This window comes from Crassostrea angulata, chromosome 5, assembly GCF_025612915.1.
Source record: "Crassostrea angulata isolate pt1a10 chromosome 5, ASM2561291v2, whole genome shotgun sequence".
Classification (NCBI taxonomy): Eukaryota; Metazoa; Mollusca; class Bivalvia; order Ostreida; family Ostreidae; genus Magallana; species Magallana angulata.
Genome location: NC_069115.1, coordinates 60,151,486 through 60,171,798, shown reverse-complemented (window position 1 = coordinate 60,171,798; position 20,313 = coordinate 60,151,486). Strand labels below are relative to the sequence as shown.

General features: G+C 35.4%; 1 protein-coding gene across 2 annotated transcripts in view; it reads left to right on the top strand.

The window, feature by feature from the left end:
- The first annotated feature begins 95 nt into the window (after window positions 1-95).
- Window positions 96-20,313, top strand: part of LOC128182921 (phosphatidylinositol-binding clathrin assembly protein-like) — a 29,313-nt gene continuing 9,095 nt past the window's right edge. The window contains exons 1-15 of one of the 2 annotated variants that reach the window (XM_052851699.1): window positions 96-473; window positions 808-1,407; window positions 1,572-1,705; window positions 3,278-3,349; window positions 3,779-3,911; window positions 4,024-4,156; window positions 7,487-7,528; window positions 8,127-8,150; window positions 12,303-12,391; window positions 12,916-12,930; window positions 13,652-13,772; window positions 14,607-14,648; window positions 17,111-17,387; window positions 18,722-18,796; window positions 19,951-20,004. In XM_052851699.1, the coding sequence (XP_052707659.1) occupies window positions 3,301-3,349; window positions 3,779-3,911; window positions 4,024-4,156; window positions 7,487-7,528; window positions 8,127-8,150; window positions 12,303-12,391; window positions 12,916-12,930; window positions 13,652-13,772; window positions 14,607-14,648; window positions 17,111-17,387; window positions 18,722-18,796; window positions 19,951-20,004 (1,054 nt within the window). In that variant the 5' untranslated portion in view covers window positions 96-473; window positions 808-1,407; window positions 1,572-1,705; window positions 3,278-3,300. The remainder of the gene's footprint in view (window positions 474-807; window positions 1,408-1,571; window positions 1,706-3,277; window positions 3,350-3,778; window positions 3,912-4,023; window positions 4,157-7,486; window positions 7,529-8,126; window positions 8,151-12,302; window positions 12,392-12,915; window positions 12,931-13,651; window positions 13,773-14,606; window positions 14,649-17,110; window positions 17,388-18,721; window positions 18,797-19,950; window positions 20,005-20,313) is intronic. The other variant, XM_052851700.1, reaches the window with a different exon arrangement.

Here is a 20,313-nt window from a genome sequence, read left to right as displayed (position 1 = left end):
CCCCCTTTCCACATACTATAACCATGTCATGTTTTCTGATAGAAATCAATGACTATTAAATATAGTGGTTGCAACTAAATTATACCTCATCATATATGTCTTTCCAGTTCCACATTGTCCAGTTAATAGACAACTGTGTCCGTTTTCCACCAAATGCTCCATCTTGGCGTATGCCGCGAAATTTTCCGGAATTTGCTATCTCGGTTTCGATTTTATGTATGCATTCAGTGCGGAGTTGTAATTCTGTGACGTCAGCTGATGGCTATCGAGCCTCGGGACGAAATTCGAAGTTTGCGTGAATTTTAGTTGATAGCATTATCAATGCGTTGGAATTAAACTTTAGGAGGAAATGTATAGCGAGATATATCATATTTGAACCCAATGCTACACGCACACCGGTAGGCATATCCGATTTATGTGGTAAATTGAAGTCTGAATCGACGAGGGGGTCAAAATGGCGTTGCACACCTTGTGTATGTATATATATATATAGTAGGGGTAGAATTTTTTGATATATGACTTATTAAGCGACTGATTGATAAAAATTCAGGTGCCTGTGGAAACACTGCCACAACATGTTTCTTCTGGGTAACATTTTCACTTAAAGTGTATGTCACTTGTGTGGCAGCTTGGAATGGTGTTTTCCCTATCGCACTGAAGGTGGCATTGTTATACCGGGCATCTCCTTCCGCTCTTATAGGTGTATTGGCAAGTCCACATTTCTCGTTAAGCTCTTGAATGTCCTGCCTTATTTTCTTCATGCTGTTTTTGTTCACGTCAGTGATGATTTTGCCTACTTTGTTGCAGGTCTCACCGTCTGATGAATGTTGGTGGCTGATGCTGGTTCGATGTTTGCGCCAAGAAGCATACCACGCATATCCTCTGTTGTAAGGCTGGTACCCAAGTGACCGACAGCCATGGCAACATTAAGCTGTGCGGCTCTCCGTCCCCTTCCTGATCGACTGACTTCCTCGTACAGCTTTTCACTGTGACTGGTGTAATGGCACTTCTTACATCGAATGGAAAGGATCCATGCCAGGCCTTTCTTTTCCTCCCCATGCTGGTTCCAGTCCAGTGAACCGTCACAGTCCGGGAATTTCTGTGAGTGCTCTTTAAATGCATGGTTCCATAGTTTAGCAGTTTTTTCTTGATGGAGCACTTTGTAAAGTCTGGAATTAGGGCTCGGTGACTCTGCATCCGTTTAGGAGTCTACCAGCTGCACTTCACTCGGCCCGGGTCGCAAAATCTTCATTTGACTGCCTCTACGCTCAGCATCGCTTACTGTGAATATTCCATCCTTCTGCTGCTGTACAACGTCCTGAAACTCTTCTTTACTCAGCCTTCTTATAGGATATAGACACTGTACTGGACTGGTGGTCCCTGTACTTTTCTGGCCCTTGTTGTGAGGTATGTTTCCTTTTTTGTACTGATGTTGATGCAGCCACTTTGGTCCTTTCTTTGGCATGATTTATATTGAACTGTACACTTGTAGACTTTTTCTAATAATATGATGTTGTGTGTGGTGCAAATTTTTAAGTATTGTAAACTTTCATACTGTTTATTTATTTTAGAGCTGCCATGTCTTCTAAGAGGAACCCCCATCTTTGATGACTGATGGAAAAGCCTCATCACCCCCCATTGCTTAAGAACCTCTTATCTTAATCACTAGCCATTAATCAGTGACCACCGTTATCAAAGCTCCAAGGTACATTATTGAAGACTCTTCTGGCACCATTTTTTCCAGTCTCTGTCTTTGTCTTAGAATTAAAATTAACAACTTTTTGCTAATTAATTCCAATATTTAAGTCATTTTCCTGTTTCTTAGCTAATTAATGTCTATTAATTAGAGATGATTTTTTTCTAAAGCACATACACATAAACTCTAACATTTCAGGTTTCATTTCATTCCAAGCTCTTTTCTCAATATCTCACTAATTAATTTTTATTGAGTTTTAAAAATATGAACTGTAGATGAATTTTAACAGAAATTTACTCCAGAATTCAGCAAGCTGTTAAGAAGAGTTATCTCCTATTTTTAATCCCTTAGGGTCAAAAGTAGATTTTCATACACTAGCATATAGGTGATAGATACCTACTAGACATTTTCTGCAAATTTAATTAAATTTCATAAACTTTTAGTTGTCTTAAAGGTCTTACGCAAGGAAATAGCCAATCAAACTGAACTTAGTCAATTGTAGTTCCATATACTGTAAAACGAGAAAATTTGGCGCATACGTATTTTAGCGCAAACGCAAGTGCCAATACATTGGCGCAATTAAATTTTAGCGCACGCACCTTTTATTTCAAAAAGGTTAAATAAAATATTTTCTTGTTTGATCAACGGTTATGCTCAAATTTAATTGTGTGTCACGTAAGCACGTAAACACAACGATTTTGATTCCTAACTTGCAAACACGGTTAACTGTCGTTGACAACAATATACACTTAATTAGTTTTGTCCAAATTATAATTACATAGATATAAAACTTCTTTTTTGCTGATGATTTGTAAGTTTTTGTTGGTAAATACAAGTTTGAGTTATCGGACTTTCAATCTAACGTAGCGACTGAGATAACACTAGAAGAGTTCGGAAACTTAAGTGAGGGAAATCAGTTTCGATCACAATGAGCAAATTTTTTTCACAGTAGATTAAAATTAAAATAACACAAACGGAAGAATCGTCTAATTATTTTTAAAGCCGCTAATCAGAGAGCTAGAAATTAATAAATCATGGGGAATCAGGTTGGACGATCGACACGCTTGATCACATTTTTACCTCGAGGTACTAAATTGAAGTGACTCGGGGAAAAGCCCAATGTTGAAGGTGCTAATGATTGATAATAATAAGCAACAAAATTGTATTAAATCATTCCCGTTGTAGCAGATCTTACTCGTTTACCCCTGTTGTTTACCTGTGATTTTTTTTTTGTGTAAACAAGCAGACTTGACTGTTCATAATTACGTACGCGCACACTTTAAGGATAAGGAAGACTGCATGAGGTTCTGGTTTTGTAACTTCAAGATATTTAATACGTGTACATGGAACATCGTTGGCGCACTACTTATTTTAGCGCTCAAGAGCAGTTGCGCCAAAGGCGCTAAAATTTGTAGTGCGCCATATTTTCTCGTTTTACAGTATATAGAGACAATTTCTTTTCTTTCTTCCTTTTTTGGCACCTTATTTTAGGCCTTTAGTATTGATTTTGGACTCAGTGGCTAGGAGAATTATTACTTTAGGGGAATTGTCACACTAATTTCAGTGGAACTATTTTTTTAGATGCGCATGATGCAACTTCCTGGATGGTGCTGAGCCTGTTTGTCAACATGTGTAACCCACGTGTATTTGGGGGTAGGTATGTTTACTCTCAATTATCTCTCTTAGAAACCACTTAAGGCGTTATTTTTCTGATCTAAAATTTTTCTTGAAGCATTTACCTAAAATTTCTCTTTCATGAATTATATGCTGAGAGTATAGTTAATTAATTAACTGAATTAAAGCTATATAGTAACATATAGTGAAATTAATTCCTTGTGTGAGACCTTAACTTATCACATACACAAAACCAACAATGTCCAAAGGGACTGATTTAAGCTTGATTCTTTAAACATGTTAAACTGGATCTTAAACCAACTGTCCTGCTCTTTAATGGCTTTTTGCCTAAAAAAGAAACTCTAATGTACAGTTACAAATATATGTAGTGTTTTTGGTCAGACCAATCCAGTATTTCTGCTAGTAAAACTTAGACTGAATAATTGTCTTTTTGTTAATGTGCTGCAGACAATGCATATGATCCTGATGTTAATGCATCAGAGTTATGGATTGACAAACGAGATATCAATGGGAAAACCTGCTTGAATTTCACAGACAATGGGAATGGCTTGGTGCAAGAAAAACTTCACAAAATGCTCAGGTCAGATTTAAAAGTTTGTTTGAAAAAAATATTTTTCTTTATCTTTTTGATTTAAATGTACATATTATCCTCAGTTTCAATATTTCCAATTAATTTCTTTCTTTACATTTAGCTTTGGAAATTGTGAGAAAGTTGCCGTTGGTAATCATCAGCCAATTGGTCACTACGGTAACGGGTTTAAGTCAGGCAGCATGCGTTTGGGGAAAGATGCCATTGTATTCAGCCGCAGAATGGACGTGATGAGTGTAGGCCTTCTGTCACAGACTTATCTTAAATCCATCAAAGTAGAGACAGTGTTAGTGCCGATCGTCTCCTGGGACCTCCCAAACAGTCTTTTTTGATTTAATAACAGGTAAGGGCAATATACAAAATACAATGCTCCAAAGATATTTAAAGTAACATCAAGCAATAGGATTGTACACATGATAATCTGAGACTTTATCCAATTAACACTTTTCAATTTCATTCTATTGTTTTGATTTTTCCTCTTTGGCAAAATAGTGTGTATGATTGACTTTTTTTTATCTTTGCAGAGAAATACTTTGATATGAATAAAAAGCAATGTAAGGATGCATTAGAAATTTACAAGAGGTTTCTGGTCAGGATGGACAAGGTCTCCGAATTCCTGAAGACAGCTGAGGTAGGTATTGGTGAGATTGTCTGTTACATCATCCATTAGGCAGTGTGTGACCTTATCACCTCTTATAGGGATGGCTGGGTTTGGTGGGGTGGGGGTGGTATTGTGTGTACCTCTTTGTGTATTGTTGTGTCTGTGTCTCTCGTAGGTACGTATAAGTTGAATGTTCATAACCACCATTCAGTAGGCAGTGTGTAACTTGTCTCTCCTCTGGGGGAGGGGGAGGGGTGGATATTTTGTGTGTATTTTTGTGTGTATTTCTATACCTGTCTCTCTGAGGTATGTACAGGTGAGACTGTCTAATACCTGCACCACCTGCCTCACATCTTGGGGTAGAGGTAAGAGTAGAAAGTGTGTATTTCTGTGTGTATTTCTATACCTGTATCTCTGAGGTATGATTGAGACTGTCTAATACCTGCACCACCTGTCTCACATCTGGGGGTAGAGGTAGGGGTAGAAAGTGTGTATTTCTGTGTCTGCAGTCTCTCTGTTCCACAGGCTTCACACAGATATCAGTTTCTGTTTTACAAGTGGGGGTTGTGTGACGGTTGATTTCAATCTGTGTACGTGTGTTTGCCTATTATTAGTCTTAAGTTGTGTGGGGGGGGGGGGGGGGGGGGGGTGGTAGGGAAGAGTGTGATGTGTGAATGAAGTCAGCTCCCTGTGTCTTAATTCTTGTAGAAAGTTGCCATATACCCCAATGTCTTTTTTAGCGTAGGGCAGGGATGGGGCAGAATATTTAAGAAATAAAGTTCTTTTTTTCGTGAATGTTGCAGAATAACCTCCGAGGTCGAGAACAACATTTCGAGACCGAGGAGGTTTTCCTGCAACATTCACGAAAACAAGAACTTTATTTCTATTCTACTAACAGCCCGGTATTTCTACAGATCGTTTCTCCTATAGAGAGACGATCTAGGTCATCTTGACGGCTGTTCCGTGTAACCCCACGGTTTTGTTAGTAATGTTTACATGTGTATCGATCAAAGGAATCACATGCAGACGACACAATTTTTCTTTGGATTTTTATTACTCTTGACTTATTTTTAAAATATCTTTGAGTTATATTCCCAATATTTTAAGGGCAGTTTAATACGATTATTACTACTACACGTTATATATTTTATGTAAAAACACGCAGTGAAAATGTGCTGGGGAGGTCCTAGGAACAGCCGCATTGATCTCTTAAAAATAAACATTTGAGGCAATACACATCATTTTTACTGGAACTAACACGTGAAATTGACATAGTTTTAAAACTTTTTACGGTTTGAAGTTGTACTTTCATGGTCAGTGCGAGAAAAATAGGTATTTCTGATCTGATAATTTACTGATGACGTTCGTGGTATATTGGAGAATAATGTCCGCGGCATCTCTTTGATCATGGCAATAACTGTAGTAGAATTTATATTATTTTGCTTGTCATGCACAAGTAAATGTTAAAGAATAAGAGGAAAGATGTTTCTGTGATTAAAACGTGCATTCTTGATTATCAGGATATCCTGGGTTTGACATATCAGGTTGAAGCACTGTTCGTATAATTCATCTCCTCATAAGCCAATCCAAAGAAAACTTTTGGAAGATAACGACTGAAAGTTTGCAGTTGATGCCAGTCTAGCTTATTTGCTGTCTCTGATTTTGTGTTACAAAAATTTTTGATTTTTGTGTTTTATCATTTTAATAAATCTCACTCTAATTTTGTTTCACGCCGATTTAGACTGCGGAGTCTAAATATGGGAAGGTTGTATACTGTAGTAGACACACTGTGTAGTCGTTTTTTTTTACGCTCTGCTAACAAGCATCACTGCTAAGCTTCTCTCTGTATGCTTTTTACTTTTAAGTTTTAATTTGTGATGAGATTTGTTTATTTCACAGAATGCCTCCAAAAACCCCCAGCAGGTATATTTCAGTTGCCATAGCTACATCCTTTCTGCTTTCTGTCATTGGTTGTATTGTATACATGTGATCAGTGATATCCATATAATCAGATTTTCTGTATGGTTTAATTTGTCTCCATCATTTAGCAATGGTAATGCGATTTAACAGCATGCATCAGACATTCAGAAGGTTACAGACTCTGTAACACTTTCAGGGAAAGCCGAATATAAAGAATAAAGAACATCTAGATGTTCATACAGATATAGATAATACAGATTCGGACTGGGTGCTCCAACAAACTGATAACATATAAAAATCGAATGAAATGATTCTCGATGCACAAAATTTACTTGAAACCATTTGAATCTTCATTTTAAGTATTTTTCTCTTGTATTGAGTCAAATTGAATTATTAAAAGTTAGCTTTTATTAACTTGGTCTTAAGTCAAAGGGTACAAGAGAAAGTTTCATTACAAAAATAACATCAGAAAGTTTAAGTCAGTTTTAACACACTAATTCATGAACCAAGAAGAAAAGGTAACAAAGAACAGACTCCAGCTGTTTCAGGAGTTGTTTGATTGCAGCAGCAAGGTCTTCATCATTAAGGTGAAGCAAAGCTAGGAGAGGGGAGTTAACTCTGTTGTCAACACACTGTCAGTACACTGTGCACTTGTCTATATTGGTACCAGGGGAAGATCGGACCACATACAGATGTACTATAGACATGGTTTCTACTTCAGGAACTAATCAGGCCCACTGCTACTGTTGATTTCATCCATTTACACCTGTTTATTATATACCTTTTTGTATTTTTCATCCTTAACTTGCTACCCATTTGGAGCATGTAACTTTCATTTATTCTGGAGTCTGTATGTCGCGTTTATTTCTTTGAACTTGATAGATAGCCGATTAAGCTGCTTCCACCCATGATGCATGTCATTTCAAACTTGTTTGTGGAACTTGAGCCTTATGTTTGATAATTCCTGAAGTCTGTACTAATTCAGAAGTATGAAGATTTCAAAGATACTGTTTGTTTTTGATTGTTTATTTTTGTTTCTTTGCAGAGTGTTGGTATTGACAAGAGTGATATTCCTGACCTAGCCAAGGTAAGAGACTCGGACCTTCTCCCCCACCCACTACATTCCCCCCTCAACCTTGCTTCTGTGTGATCAAAATGCCATAGATAGTCCAAAGTGTGTTTACAGAAGTCCTCAATGAGACTCGTTTTTAATTGATTTTGTAAGCAAAAAGAACAATCTAATTTTGAATGAAGGATAAGAATTTAGTACCCCTCCTAAAAACAAAAGAATCTTGAATACTGGGATAAATAGAGTAAATGCATAAACACTGAAAAACAGGAATTTCAAAAAACAAAACATGAACAATGTGATAAGAGTCTGGTAGATGTCCAGCACAGACAGTGAATAGAGCTGTAGATATTGGGTTCAACCCCAAGACCGAGACAGGGACACAGTGAAAACTGAGGCTTGTTGAGCAGAGCTGGCCCTCACAGGGATAATTTAGCCCTCCAAAACACTTTGGTGATAGGGATAAGAAATTCAGCAATTGCTGGAGAGTGCTTGCGATCGCCCACTCTGCCAAACATGCCTGGGTTTTGTCTGGTGTTGTCCGAGTCCATAAGCAGGTCTATTCCTCGCTGTTCTTGCTAATCTCTCTCTCTGGTTTTGTTTCTCTTGTCGATAGGGCCTGAAGAACAATGCTAATTCAGTAAGTCCATTCTATGTAGACCTGATTGCTCATCATATTCATTCATGCTTGTGAGTGTAGGCCAGGCATGTATGAATTTTGACGGAAAAACAGTGTGTACCCTGGGACCAGCTTCTGGGGGCTGTATAGAGGGGCTGCCCCTCACCATGACCTTGACCCTTGAACTCTCAGGTCACCCTCTGTTTAGTTTTGTTCCACTCTGTGTCATGTCTTTCCCTTGTTTTGATGTCGTATTCATACAAAGCCCGGCAAACTAACAGCCAGTTGTCCCAGTTTCTAACCTCTAACCTGTTTCTGTATTGCTTTCCCCTATACTAACTAATCACCCAGCACATAACGTTTACCAATATACACACTAACTGGGTATTTCTTTGGTACATTCAGTAAACTGGTAATATTGTGGTTAATTCAAGAAAAAACACGCAAAGTTGTTGTCAGCTGTCAATGGCTCTCTCACCAGCTGTTGGCAGTTTTCAATAACAGCAAATTCAACAATTGAAAAAAAAAATAGAGATAGACAACAAATTTGGGCGATGTAAACTGTTTCACAATGAGTTAAAATGGCCATGTTGTGACATTCCATCATAAAAATGGTGACAGAGTATCAGGATCCTTAAGTTTTTTAAGCAGTGTGCTTACAAATAAGTGGATTTATAAGAACCGTGATGATTGTAAGTCTATGTAACTGTGATGATGAAAGTTATCCACAGTGTGTTCAGCAAAGCGTGTGGTCATGAGCGCTCACCAACATTTGTGTTTCAGGTATAGGGAAGCACTCGCGAGCACCTGCTCTGGTGAACACGCCTATCATTTCACCCACCAATTTTCAAGAATTTAGATGTTCAGTCGATCTATGAAGTCAAATGTTCATTGAAGTATGAAATCTATCTGATATCATATTGTACAGAAGCGAACCTTGACCACAAGTTTACTGTGAATTGTAATCGGAAGATTTGATGCTTTGGTTATGTCGATAAAACTACAATAACTCACTTTTTTGTGTATTTCAGGACACCAAGGTTAGCCATTACAAACTTCTAAAGACTTTGATGCTTGTATCTTAATAATTGTCATCAACATGTTTGCTATACTCATCTTGGCTAGCTAGCATGTATCAATGAAACAGGCACTTTCATTTTCATTGCGTAATGAAATTATTTTGTAGACAATTAATTTAACAGTTGAGGCCTGAAAGTTAAAATAAAAAAGTTTAGATTTTTTGACTGGTCAGGGTTTTTACTTAGTAATTTACAGTCATATCAAATTTGTAAAGATTGATTTAAGAATTACGATACAAGGAGCAGATCTTTGTGTTGGATTATAAAAAGTTACCTTATTTGTCAGTACTGTTAATGCTGTATAATGATATTCATAACTGTTTATTGTTATTGACCCCAATATAACTCAGTTAAATTCATACTAAATTTCCGTAAGAAATAGAAGGAATCATACTCGGTAGATGTAAATATAACTGTTATTGTTACCAACCCAGGGCCATAAAAGTTAGACAAGCTCACTTTTGATCCTTGTCTCACTTTTCCTCTAAGTATTAAAAGTGAGACTGAGATCAAAAGACCATCCCCCCTTCTCCTTACACTTGTCAGGGTCTGACAGATATCGATAAGAGGTCATCTTTTAATTACACAACCTCTACATTTGCATACAATTTAAATATGCCCCAACCAATCACAGACATGCTTTCATCTGTTTTATCAGATGTGTAATTTTTCTATCTCCTTTTGAAGAGTTCTAAAGCATGGAAGCTCTTCCCTGATTGGTCAGAAGTAAAGATCGTGTGAAGATGACCTCCTATCGATATCTGTCAGACCCTGGCGAGTGTAAGGAGAAGGGGGAGTTAATCAGAATAATCAAAGTGAGCTTGTCCAACTTTTATGGCCCTTGGGCCAGATTATATTTCAGTGAAATTCATAGCTTTTGAGTTCATTAACATACCTTTTCACAATTTCTTTTTTCCCCAAATGGCTGAAGGGCGGGGAAGGGGCAGGGGAGGGGCGGGGAGGGATGATGGGAAGATGGTTATAAGGTCATCGCTGATTTAATATGTAATAAAAGAAGAGGAAGTCCACAACAAGGCTCAAACTCGGGACCCTTCTGTATAAAAACCAACGCTCTACCAACTGAGCTAAAGGGTTAACCCACTAGTGCTAGTAGGAGCGTGGTAGTACTGAGCCTTTGTATACACACTATTACAGATACAGTCAAACTTGTATTAAGCAGTCGCCTGCGGGAGGCACCCAAAGTGACCTCTTAACAGAGGTGACCTTTGAATAGAGACTTGTGAATTTGCCAACATCTAATATCTTATTAAAATAATTATCACAATAAAACAATAATGTATCAAAATGATAGATAAAGTAATCGATTAGATGGTTTTTTTTATAGTAGGTCTATTTATTATATTAACAAATAAGTACAAATACATAACAATGCATTGTACATGCAATGTTTGTATTTTTTAGAATTATTGAAAAAAGACAATACGTGGTAAAACGTTTATCACCCGACTTCGGGAGCCATGTTTAAAATCCCCGGGTGTAAATCATGTGACCGGCCAAAATGGCCGCCTAATGCAAGTCGACTGTACAGTTTCGGATCAAAATACGATGACCGCTGACCGCGTTAGACAGGTGACCGCTCTTTAGAGGGCAATTATATAGAATTGTTCATCGGGAGGAAATAAAATGACCGCATACGAAAGGTGACTGCTTAATAGGAGTGGCCGCTTTAGCAGTTTTGACTGTATATTGTAACCACTGAAAAAAGTAAACCAAAACTCTGTTCATAGATTCAATGATTATGAATAATTCCATTACAATTGAAGATAGGAAGATACATGCACTTTTCATAAAAAAAAACAGTTGTACTGTTACTTATATTACAAGTAAGGATATCTGAAGCTTTAATCATCAGTTTTATGTCTTATTAATGACAGTGATCACATGAAGATGGCTGGTATTTAATCTTTTAGTGGAGAAAATGGTACCAACAATTCTATTCAGTAGGAATGATCTTTGACATGATAATAGTGTTTTTCTTTCACTGCAGCACATTCTCAATCCTGAAATAAAGAACTATTTACTTGATCTTTTAAGTAATAGATAATTGAGCCTGAGCTTTTAATATTTTGGATACCCTTAGATTAATGCTAGAAAAAGGTATTGGTGCAGGGTATGTTTATTTTCAGGTATTCTACAACTATGAAGTTTTTTAAATCTGTACCTATCCCATTGACATTTATCTAATTTTAGATAAGCATCCTAGATGACTATTTAACCCTTCCTCATTTTATACCAATTATTTGCTAAATTTGGTGTGCTAGATATGTTTGCTTTTTGGCAGATTAAAGATAAAGCTAAAATTAAATCTCCAGCATTACCTCTAAGCTTGATTTCAAAATTATTTTGCTTAAATTAAATGGGAAATTGGCCAAAGTGTAAAGCTTCAATTTATTATATGAAAAATGTTTTTCTTTAAATAACGGAATTCACCAAAAATATCCTTACAACAAAAAGGAGAACCAACCTGAATGCTAAAATGTCCTTCTTCTCCATCGTTTAAATTAATGCTGAATTAAATGACCAATACTTGAAATTCTTGAATATATATTTTCTCCTCTTCTTTATCATGGCTTAGACTAAATGGCATTTTGATCATGACATATGGCATAAAGTTTAGCTTGTAAACCAACAATATTTCTCTATAAATCTCTTAAGCTATGGTAAATATTTCATAAAAATATATATAATAGATCAGTAATGGTTGTGATAATGATTACTTGTGAACCAACATGATGTAAAATGTGCTACTGATGGTCTCTCGTTGATATGTAACTTAAGGATACTTGGCATTCATATATTCTTCTTTAGAATACAGATTCCTAGTTAAACACGAGAAAATAATATCTGTGTAAAATTGAGAAAAACACTTCTCACAGATTTTAAGATCTCACTTTTTTTTGAGACAGTTGTGACTGTGAAATTGAAATAAAAGTTTGGTGTTCGCAATTTTATATTCTCGTAGTTTGCTACGAAACTGTGAATTCGCTGTATTAAGTAATTGCCTAAAATTAGACAGTATCTGTACTGTTCTGTTTTATGTATATTTTTTGGATTTGTTCCCCATTTTTTGCAGGCCCCATCTAGTCTCCTTGATGCCTTAGAACAGCATTACCAGTCCCTGGAAGGGAAGAAAGGGGTGACAACTCCTGTCAGTGGCTCAAAGTAAGTATTATAGAAACATATGGATATGACATACCCCTGGATGAAAAAAAGAGATTTTTTTTATTTTATCAGTCATCCATCTTAGTAGTATTTCCTATAAAAATCAGTGACTGGCACACTGGCTGTAGTTTCCATGGTTTTTGTTGAATGATTTTAATGAGTTCATGGTTTTCTTCAAGGTTTATATTTGAAATATGTTGTAAGTTTTCTTTGTATGAAAATATGGAACTCATTTTCAACATTAAATCCTTTAAAGGTTAAAGTTTGATTATAAATGAATGAATAAAAGATCAATGAAATCATGAGAACGACCATAATTATGTTACAGCTTTTCTGTACAAGGTAGTTTTGAGTGTGAATGAGATGCTGCTGAAAAGAAAAAAAAAACAATTTTAAATTATTGAATATTTTAGATTAAATCATATGCAAATTAGCAAATCATTAGCAAAATAATGATTCAGAAAAAGAGGAGAGGGCAAACGGAGCTGCATTCAGATGGGTGGTTTTATTATTGTTTGTTACAGTTTGTATATACCTGCGTAAGTATATTGTGTCTGGAGACCGGAGTGGGTGTGTAAGGGGAGTAACTCCTCCCTGATCTCTCTCACTCTGACTGTATGGTCTTGGTTTTCTATTAATGACCTCTGCTGATTTCACTCCTGTAAAGTACTGCCTCTTATCACTGATTTATAAATCATTATAATTATTGTATAGTTATAGTAATAGATGAGATTGATCAATATCTAGACATTTCTTTATAAACTACATGTGAATGAATTTAAGCCTTGTAACATGTAGTAAAGTTTGTAAATTTTTCTTGAAAATACAAAAAAAAAAAATCTTTTGATTTTCACTATACAAGCCTTATATGCAGTTAGTTACCGGTATACATTTTGACTTTCAGAAGCATATGAATGGGAAAAAAAATTAGTTGTTATGAATGAAATTCTAAATATTTTATATGTGCTAATACATCATATCAAAGAGCTTCTTCTATTATATAAAGTAATCCACATGACCGCTATATAATTTAACTGTTATCTCCCTTTGATTGTTTTTTTTTCCTGTAGTAACACAGTTTGTTTGGAGTGTGTGCAACAGTGATCACTCAAAGACATAGGGGTTAAAAACCCCCGCGGGTTTAGCATCCATCTCTGACCCATTTCCATACCTTCATTGTTTATCTGAAGAACATTATGATTTCTATGTTTTTTCTGTAATAGGAAAGTATCAATTGAACATGTGGATGTTTTTTGTTAGACCCGTGGGGTTTGCTGCGGCCATTAACACCATTTCTAGTAACACACCCACAAGCAATGTGTCGGAGGAAGAGCGACAGCGGATTTTAGACGAGGAAAATGCTCGCCTTCAGCAGTTAAAGGTAGAGAACTCTGTCGTCAATTCCTCTCCATATGTTGCTTGATGGTTTGCTAGTGGCCAGATTTTGTGAATGTGCCTTGTTCATTATCTTCACCTTTTTTTTTTCACTGTCACACAAATTTTTTCTTGTTTTTAATACAACTTGTGTTAAGGTTTACTGATTAACGAAATCTTTAATTAATACACCGTTCACTCTTTACTTTTTAAATTACTTTTTTAATGATCAGTACAATCTGTGTATTAACCAGCACATTTTTTCTAATTGTGGTTTGAGACACAATTTTGTTATTGAGTATTGTTCATTTATAAGAACAAACTAGAAATATTTATAGAAAAAAATATGTATGTGTATTAAATGAGATATTTTTATGCATGTATTTTTTTAAATTGTTGATCAAATGAGATAATAATGTTTGGACATAAATGCTTTCAGCTAGCAAAAGAAATCTGAAGCAGGCTTAGTCACACACACAAGAAGAAAATTTTTCAAATTTCGACATATTGAATAAGCTTGTACGATTTGCAGGGCCTGCTTTGGATTTCTCGTGAATTGTATTGGCTACATGTATAACTTCATCCTAAAGCAGCTAGGAATGGTTGACTCAGTTGACCAATCAAACTGACTGCTCTGCACATTGTGCCATCTGTTGGATTGATTGGTTACTGGCAGGCCTTTGATTGCATTTGATTGGACAGTGTCGACCCTTGTTGCATTGATTGGATAGTGACGACCCTTGTTGCATTTGATTGATCAGCATTGACCCTGACTGATTGCTGTAGTTTGCATGTTGTTATGCTGATGTCTGACTCTTCTCTTTCTTATCCACTCCTTCAGAAGGAACAGCTTGGCAAGAGCACTGCTGACTCTCCAAATCAGGTAACTACTTCCTGTGTAGGACATGGGGATTACTGGGGGGTCATCTCAGCATCTGATCACATTGGTCAAGGTATCAATGCAGGCTTCAGCAGATTGAAATAAGGCCCAAAAAAAGTTGTGTGTTTAGGGTAACCCCACCAAACCTACAAAAATGCCCCAATCCTACCATTTTTAGATGTCTGTTTTTATCCGATTGTAAATTTTATATTATTTATATTAAAAAATCTATTTTTAAATATGACACAAACAAAGATTCTTAGAATTCATGCAGAAAAAAAATATGATAAAATAAAAAAAAAAATCGCTACCTACCTAACCTAATTTTTTCATCAGACGAGTGTTACCCTAAACACGCAATTTTTTTTAGAGGCCTAACATACAAAATGTGACATCAGGAGTCAGAAACCTGCAGGACGTGAATTCTTTTCTTGCTCATTTTTGTATGTTTTCAATAATGAGATAGGCAACTTCTACATATGCCATGTTTACTTCCCAACAATCCCGCAAGCCTTGACAAGTTCTTAAGACTCAGTTGAGTCCCATAAAATTATATTATTTTTTTATTTTTTTTTTTCCTGTTGTTAATGGGGATTGCTTTTGGAGTTTTTAATCATATTCTGTATTAATTTAGTTAGAAAGAAAACAAACGCCAATTTTTATCTAATCTCAAAAATGGGGCAACAACGGGTCTGTGGGTTCTAAAAACTCCATCGTAAGTATGATCCGATCAGGGATATAAAGTACAAATAACAATTCTAGGATAATTTTAAGATAGTTTTTGAAGGTTTAATATCGATATATTAGATAACAATATAGATATAAGAAGTTAGAGTTGACTTATGAAATCACGTTCTGCATGATTTTGGTGAGACATTCTGTAGTTGCTTAACGCGTTAGTATATACGTCCTTGATTATTTAAAACATATCACAATGATCACTATGTTAGTGCTCTTTTAATAAATTTCAGTTTGAAGAAATGTAACAAACAAACATTTACTAGTTTGTTAAATTTATTTAAGGTGGAATAACACATCATCACAAAATGGCTGACCTCTTATCGAAACGACATTTCGTTTTTTTAAAAGGATTAATTGACGTCAACATGTAACTTTCTTCATAGCCGAGTCGATAAAGTGTCAGGGTTGTGATCCGTACATCCTGAGTTTAAATCCTGCAGGGGCTTTTGTTGTTATTTACTGAATTGAATTTTTTAGATATTCATTTTTATCCAAAAACTGCAATTTTTTGGCTTATTTGACATGTACAGTTTATTTATCATTATATTTTTCATAATCAACTCATTTTCTGTTAATTTGAGCGACTATTTCCAGGTGTATTATTCCACCTTAAACTGAAAATTACAACCCACCCCCCCCCCCCCCAAAAAAAAAAAAAAAAAAAACCCAAAAAACTTTCAAACATCTGGATCTTAACTAGCTAATGGCTTTTATTTGTTTGGATAAGCTCCCTTTACCATTTCTAATTTCTAAAGCAATTACCATCTCTTGCAGCATTAAAAAACAAGCAAACTCAAAAAAAGAAAACATGAGCAAGGACATAATTTTAGATTTTTCTTGCTTTCCAATAAATGCGATTTCAACCTTATTATTGCTGTACTTTTTAAACAAACATGTTCAGACTAGTTGTAACCGTAACCGATAGACAGTAGATAAATAAGCTTTTAGAGCCTAGAGAAACCTATAGAGTTCGTGAATAGATCTGTTTGTAATGCTGTGTGTAGTGCAGGTGGTAGAATTTAGCACTGACAGGTGGGTATATGCATACAACTGTGTTAAACCTTGTCTCTGATTGGTTACACAACTGTTTTAAAGCTTGACTCTGATTGGTTTAGGTTTTGCTTGTTCTCCATTTAGATTGGTCTATTTCTTCAGAGCACCATTTTTGATTGGTCCATTAATATAGAGCTTGAATGTGACTTGTGTCAGTTTCTTTGTGAACTTTTTGTAACACTTTATAAGTTAACATGCTTTTTAACATTACTCGTTATGTGTTGTATTGTAATGTGTCTAGATTTAGTCATGGAGTTATGTTTGAAATGAGTAGTAATTACCAGATGAACTATAATTGATAAGATGAATTAATTATATAGTATAATATACGTTAATGTTCCTTGTAAAAAAAAAAAAAAAAAAAAAAAAAAAAAAATGTCTTCTTATTCTACTTATCTCTGGACTAGATTATGTTAATACAGCATTTCTGAGGATGAAATCCAAGAAACAGACTGGGTGTGAATTAGGTGGTAGCTGACTCTTTAGTTAACTGTGCATGCTTTTGTTGATGATCTTGTCACCTTGCTACTAACGACTCAATTTTACTTGGTCTAGTTTTGTTTGATAAAATGGTGCCACATTTTCCTAAAGTCTTGTCTGAATTGATAAATAGAGACTGTTCACTGCTTTCACTTTATACATGTACTTACTGATTCTCCTTTCTTGGACAGGAGCAGAGAATGAAAGAACTCGGGCAGTCACCTCAGCCTAACCCCTCAGCAACAAATCCGTTCGCAACGCAAACACCAAATGGGACGAGCGTTTTTTTCGCGTCACCCACAAAGTCGGCAGCACCCCAGAAGGCTAGCGACGACCTTCTTAGTTTTTCAGGAAACCCCTTTGTACAGAACGTTCAAAACGTCATGGCGATGCAGAATGCCACACAAGCGATGAGTCAGCCCAACTCGTTCGCTCAGTGGAATAGCGCCCCAGCTACCAGCGTTCCCGGTAAGGTCACAAGACATGGAGGATAAAACCCCAAAACTTGTTTTTGTTGTTTGGAAAGTTGTTTATTGAATTTATTGATATTTATGTTAACCAGTTCTGTGTGTAATTACCCCCCTCCCCCTCATGTTTATCCTGCTCTAAGTTCTCCTTGTAAATAACATGATATGAGCCTTTCAACCCTTGTACTAGGGTTGTATAAAAAAAAACGTAGACAGGACAAATAACGTAAAATCTGTTCACTGCAATTTCATTAGACTTCTATGGTTTCTTCAATTACCCTTTGGGCAATAATACTGAAAAAATCAAATCTGTATTTTATTCATTTCTTTAGCAAATGAATAATTATTCAGGCGGCACAATGTGCGACATCGAAAATTTCCAGTCTTTATGTTGTTGCTAAACCCTAAAAATCGATTACGATAAAATTTAGGTTTTATTTCCAAAAATGTCTTAGAAAAAAAACTTTCTTTGATCATCTGAGTGCACATTCAACATATATTTCTAGTTTTGTTTTTTTAAATATTTCATAAGTATAAACGATCGGACGACTCCAAACCTGCCCTGTATTACTTGTTGTCTAATGTCCATCTTACCGAAATGTAACGTTCAGCATTTTGACATCCATTGATATCAGTCGAGGTTTCTTTTTACCACTTATTGTTATCAATTTTGTCCGAATATTTTCAATATTGTTAATTTCATTTACTTCCAAAGCCACTTAGGATTTGTTTCAAGGTCTTTACAAAATTTTATCGGTTACTGCTGCGCCACCTTAAACACTGATGTCGCCATTTTATTACGAGTAAACTCTACAACTTGTCACAAAACGCATTATAAAATATTCAGAAGTTCTTTTTTAGCCAAAATATTTTTTAAGTAAATAAAAGAATTATTATCAAATATTAATGTATGTTTTATTTGAATTTTTTTCATTCGAAAAGTACTTTTCCTTGCAATTTTCATTTTGATATTATGTTGATTTTAACTTTTTGTTTTTGACATTGTGCCGCATCTCAAGTTTCTGGTATAGCATGCTTTCATTTCACTAATTTAATCTCAAACAATATTTGATTTTAAAACATTATTTGAATACAAACTACTTGAACCGTTTGTGGCACAAATTTCATTTTCCTGTTCTTCAATTAACTGAATAACGTCACTTGTCTACGCTTTTTTGGGACAACCCTCGTTCTTTGAGACCAACGGCATGAAAATTAAATATTCCCCCATAAATGTAATCAGGATATTTTTTCTGTTGTTTTAAGATTTCTTAAACTAGGGTGGGCATGTAAAGATAAACTTTTTTTGAAACTTTGAATATTGTTCCTCCCCAGCATCGAGCAGTATGTTTACATCCGACGTTGACTTTGAGAAAGTGTTTCCCAACCAGTCATCCAACACCTCCGCTGGTAGGACAGACTTTTGAGCATGCTCGGGCTTGTCAACATGACACATTTTCTTAACATTTTTGTGTGCTTTTTTCACTAATACATTACTGCTTTTAGATTTTGAAGGAAAGGGGTTTCTAATTATTAGATTTGATTACACCTTTACCATATATTGGTAGAATTATAGGCCATATGAGATCACTTTTCTGTTTAAATTGTTGAGTCTCAGGCTTGCTTTCCATAGGAGTTTTGGAAAGTCTTGCAAGCCTTTTGTTCGACTTGTACAGTTTCTATAACCCTTATGCATGCGTCCAGACTAACTGTTGCTGAGAGAAGTAATTTTAGCAGACCCCCACTTCCTCTGTTTTTTTACAGCTTTAACTAATCATCTCAACTAATTTTCTCTTTGTTTTACAGTTCATTTGCTCACGTTTTAACAAAGATTGACTGCATGCATGTCCAATATCCAAATTAGTATGCCATTGCTCTAATTGCTTAAAAACAGAAAAAGAAAATATAAAGAAAATAGAGACACATAGGCAATTAAAACAGGAGTAGGGTTGTTGGTTTTGATATATCATGATTTTTATACTAAGATATATGTTACATGTTACCCTGAAGTAAATAGGGATATTTAAACTTGAAAATTAGCAGCTCTATTTACATCATACAAAAGTCAGGAAAAAATTTGGAGTAACGTGCTATGGTTTACTGAAGATATGCAAATTTATACTAAATGTGAAGCTATGCAGTCTGTTGGAATGATTCTCCAATAAAAGAAGTAATAAACAATGCAATTAGAAGAAACTGAATTATAATAATAGGATCTACATAATTCATTCTCCAAAATTAAAAGGGCTAGATGGTCATGGTCATTATAAGACTTTATTTATCTCCTAAGAAGAAGAGTTCTGTTTTATAGATAGAGGAAAACATGGAAATTTTAAAGCTAATTTATATGTAATTTTTCTTTACAAAATATAAGTTTCTAGCTTAAAACAAAGTTAAAGGCAGATCTGATAGTTAGTTTGTTGACCACCCGCAGTCTCCTTAAGCATAAGTGCAACTTTTACATAAAATGAAATTATAGCAATGGCATAATGATTGGTCTAATACTATAACTGTTGTACAGTGACTGCACTAACTGCATGTGGTACTTCTCTCTTTGGCTGTAGGACTACTAACCGATGCTACAGGTCTCTTAGTTCCTCAGACCTCGGAAAAACCAGGTACAGTTGTAGAAATAAGTAGATCTATACTCGCAGGAAAAACCCCCAGGTATTGTTGTAGAAATAAGTAGAAGATTACACTGTGACAACAGAAAAAAAACAGATTCTGTTAAAATATTAAGAACTATTCTCAATAGAAAAACTAGGTACTGCCACTTAAAAATGAGTGTAGAACTATCCACAACAGAAAAAAAACAGGTACTGTAACTTAGAAATAAACTGTGTGAATCATATGTTGTGTATTTCATAAGTATTCACATTAATCCCTAGTTGAATTTCTATGAAGCTCATTCATAATTACAATAATAT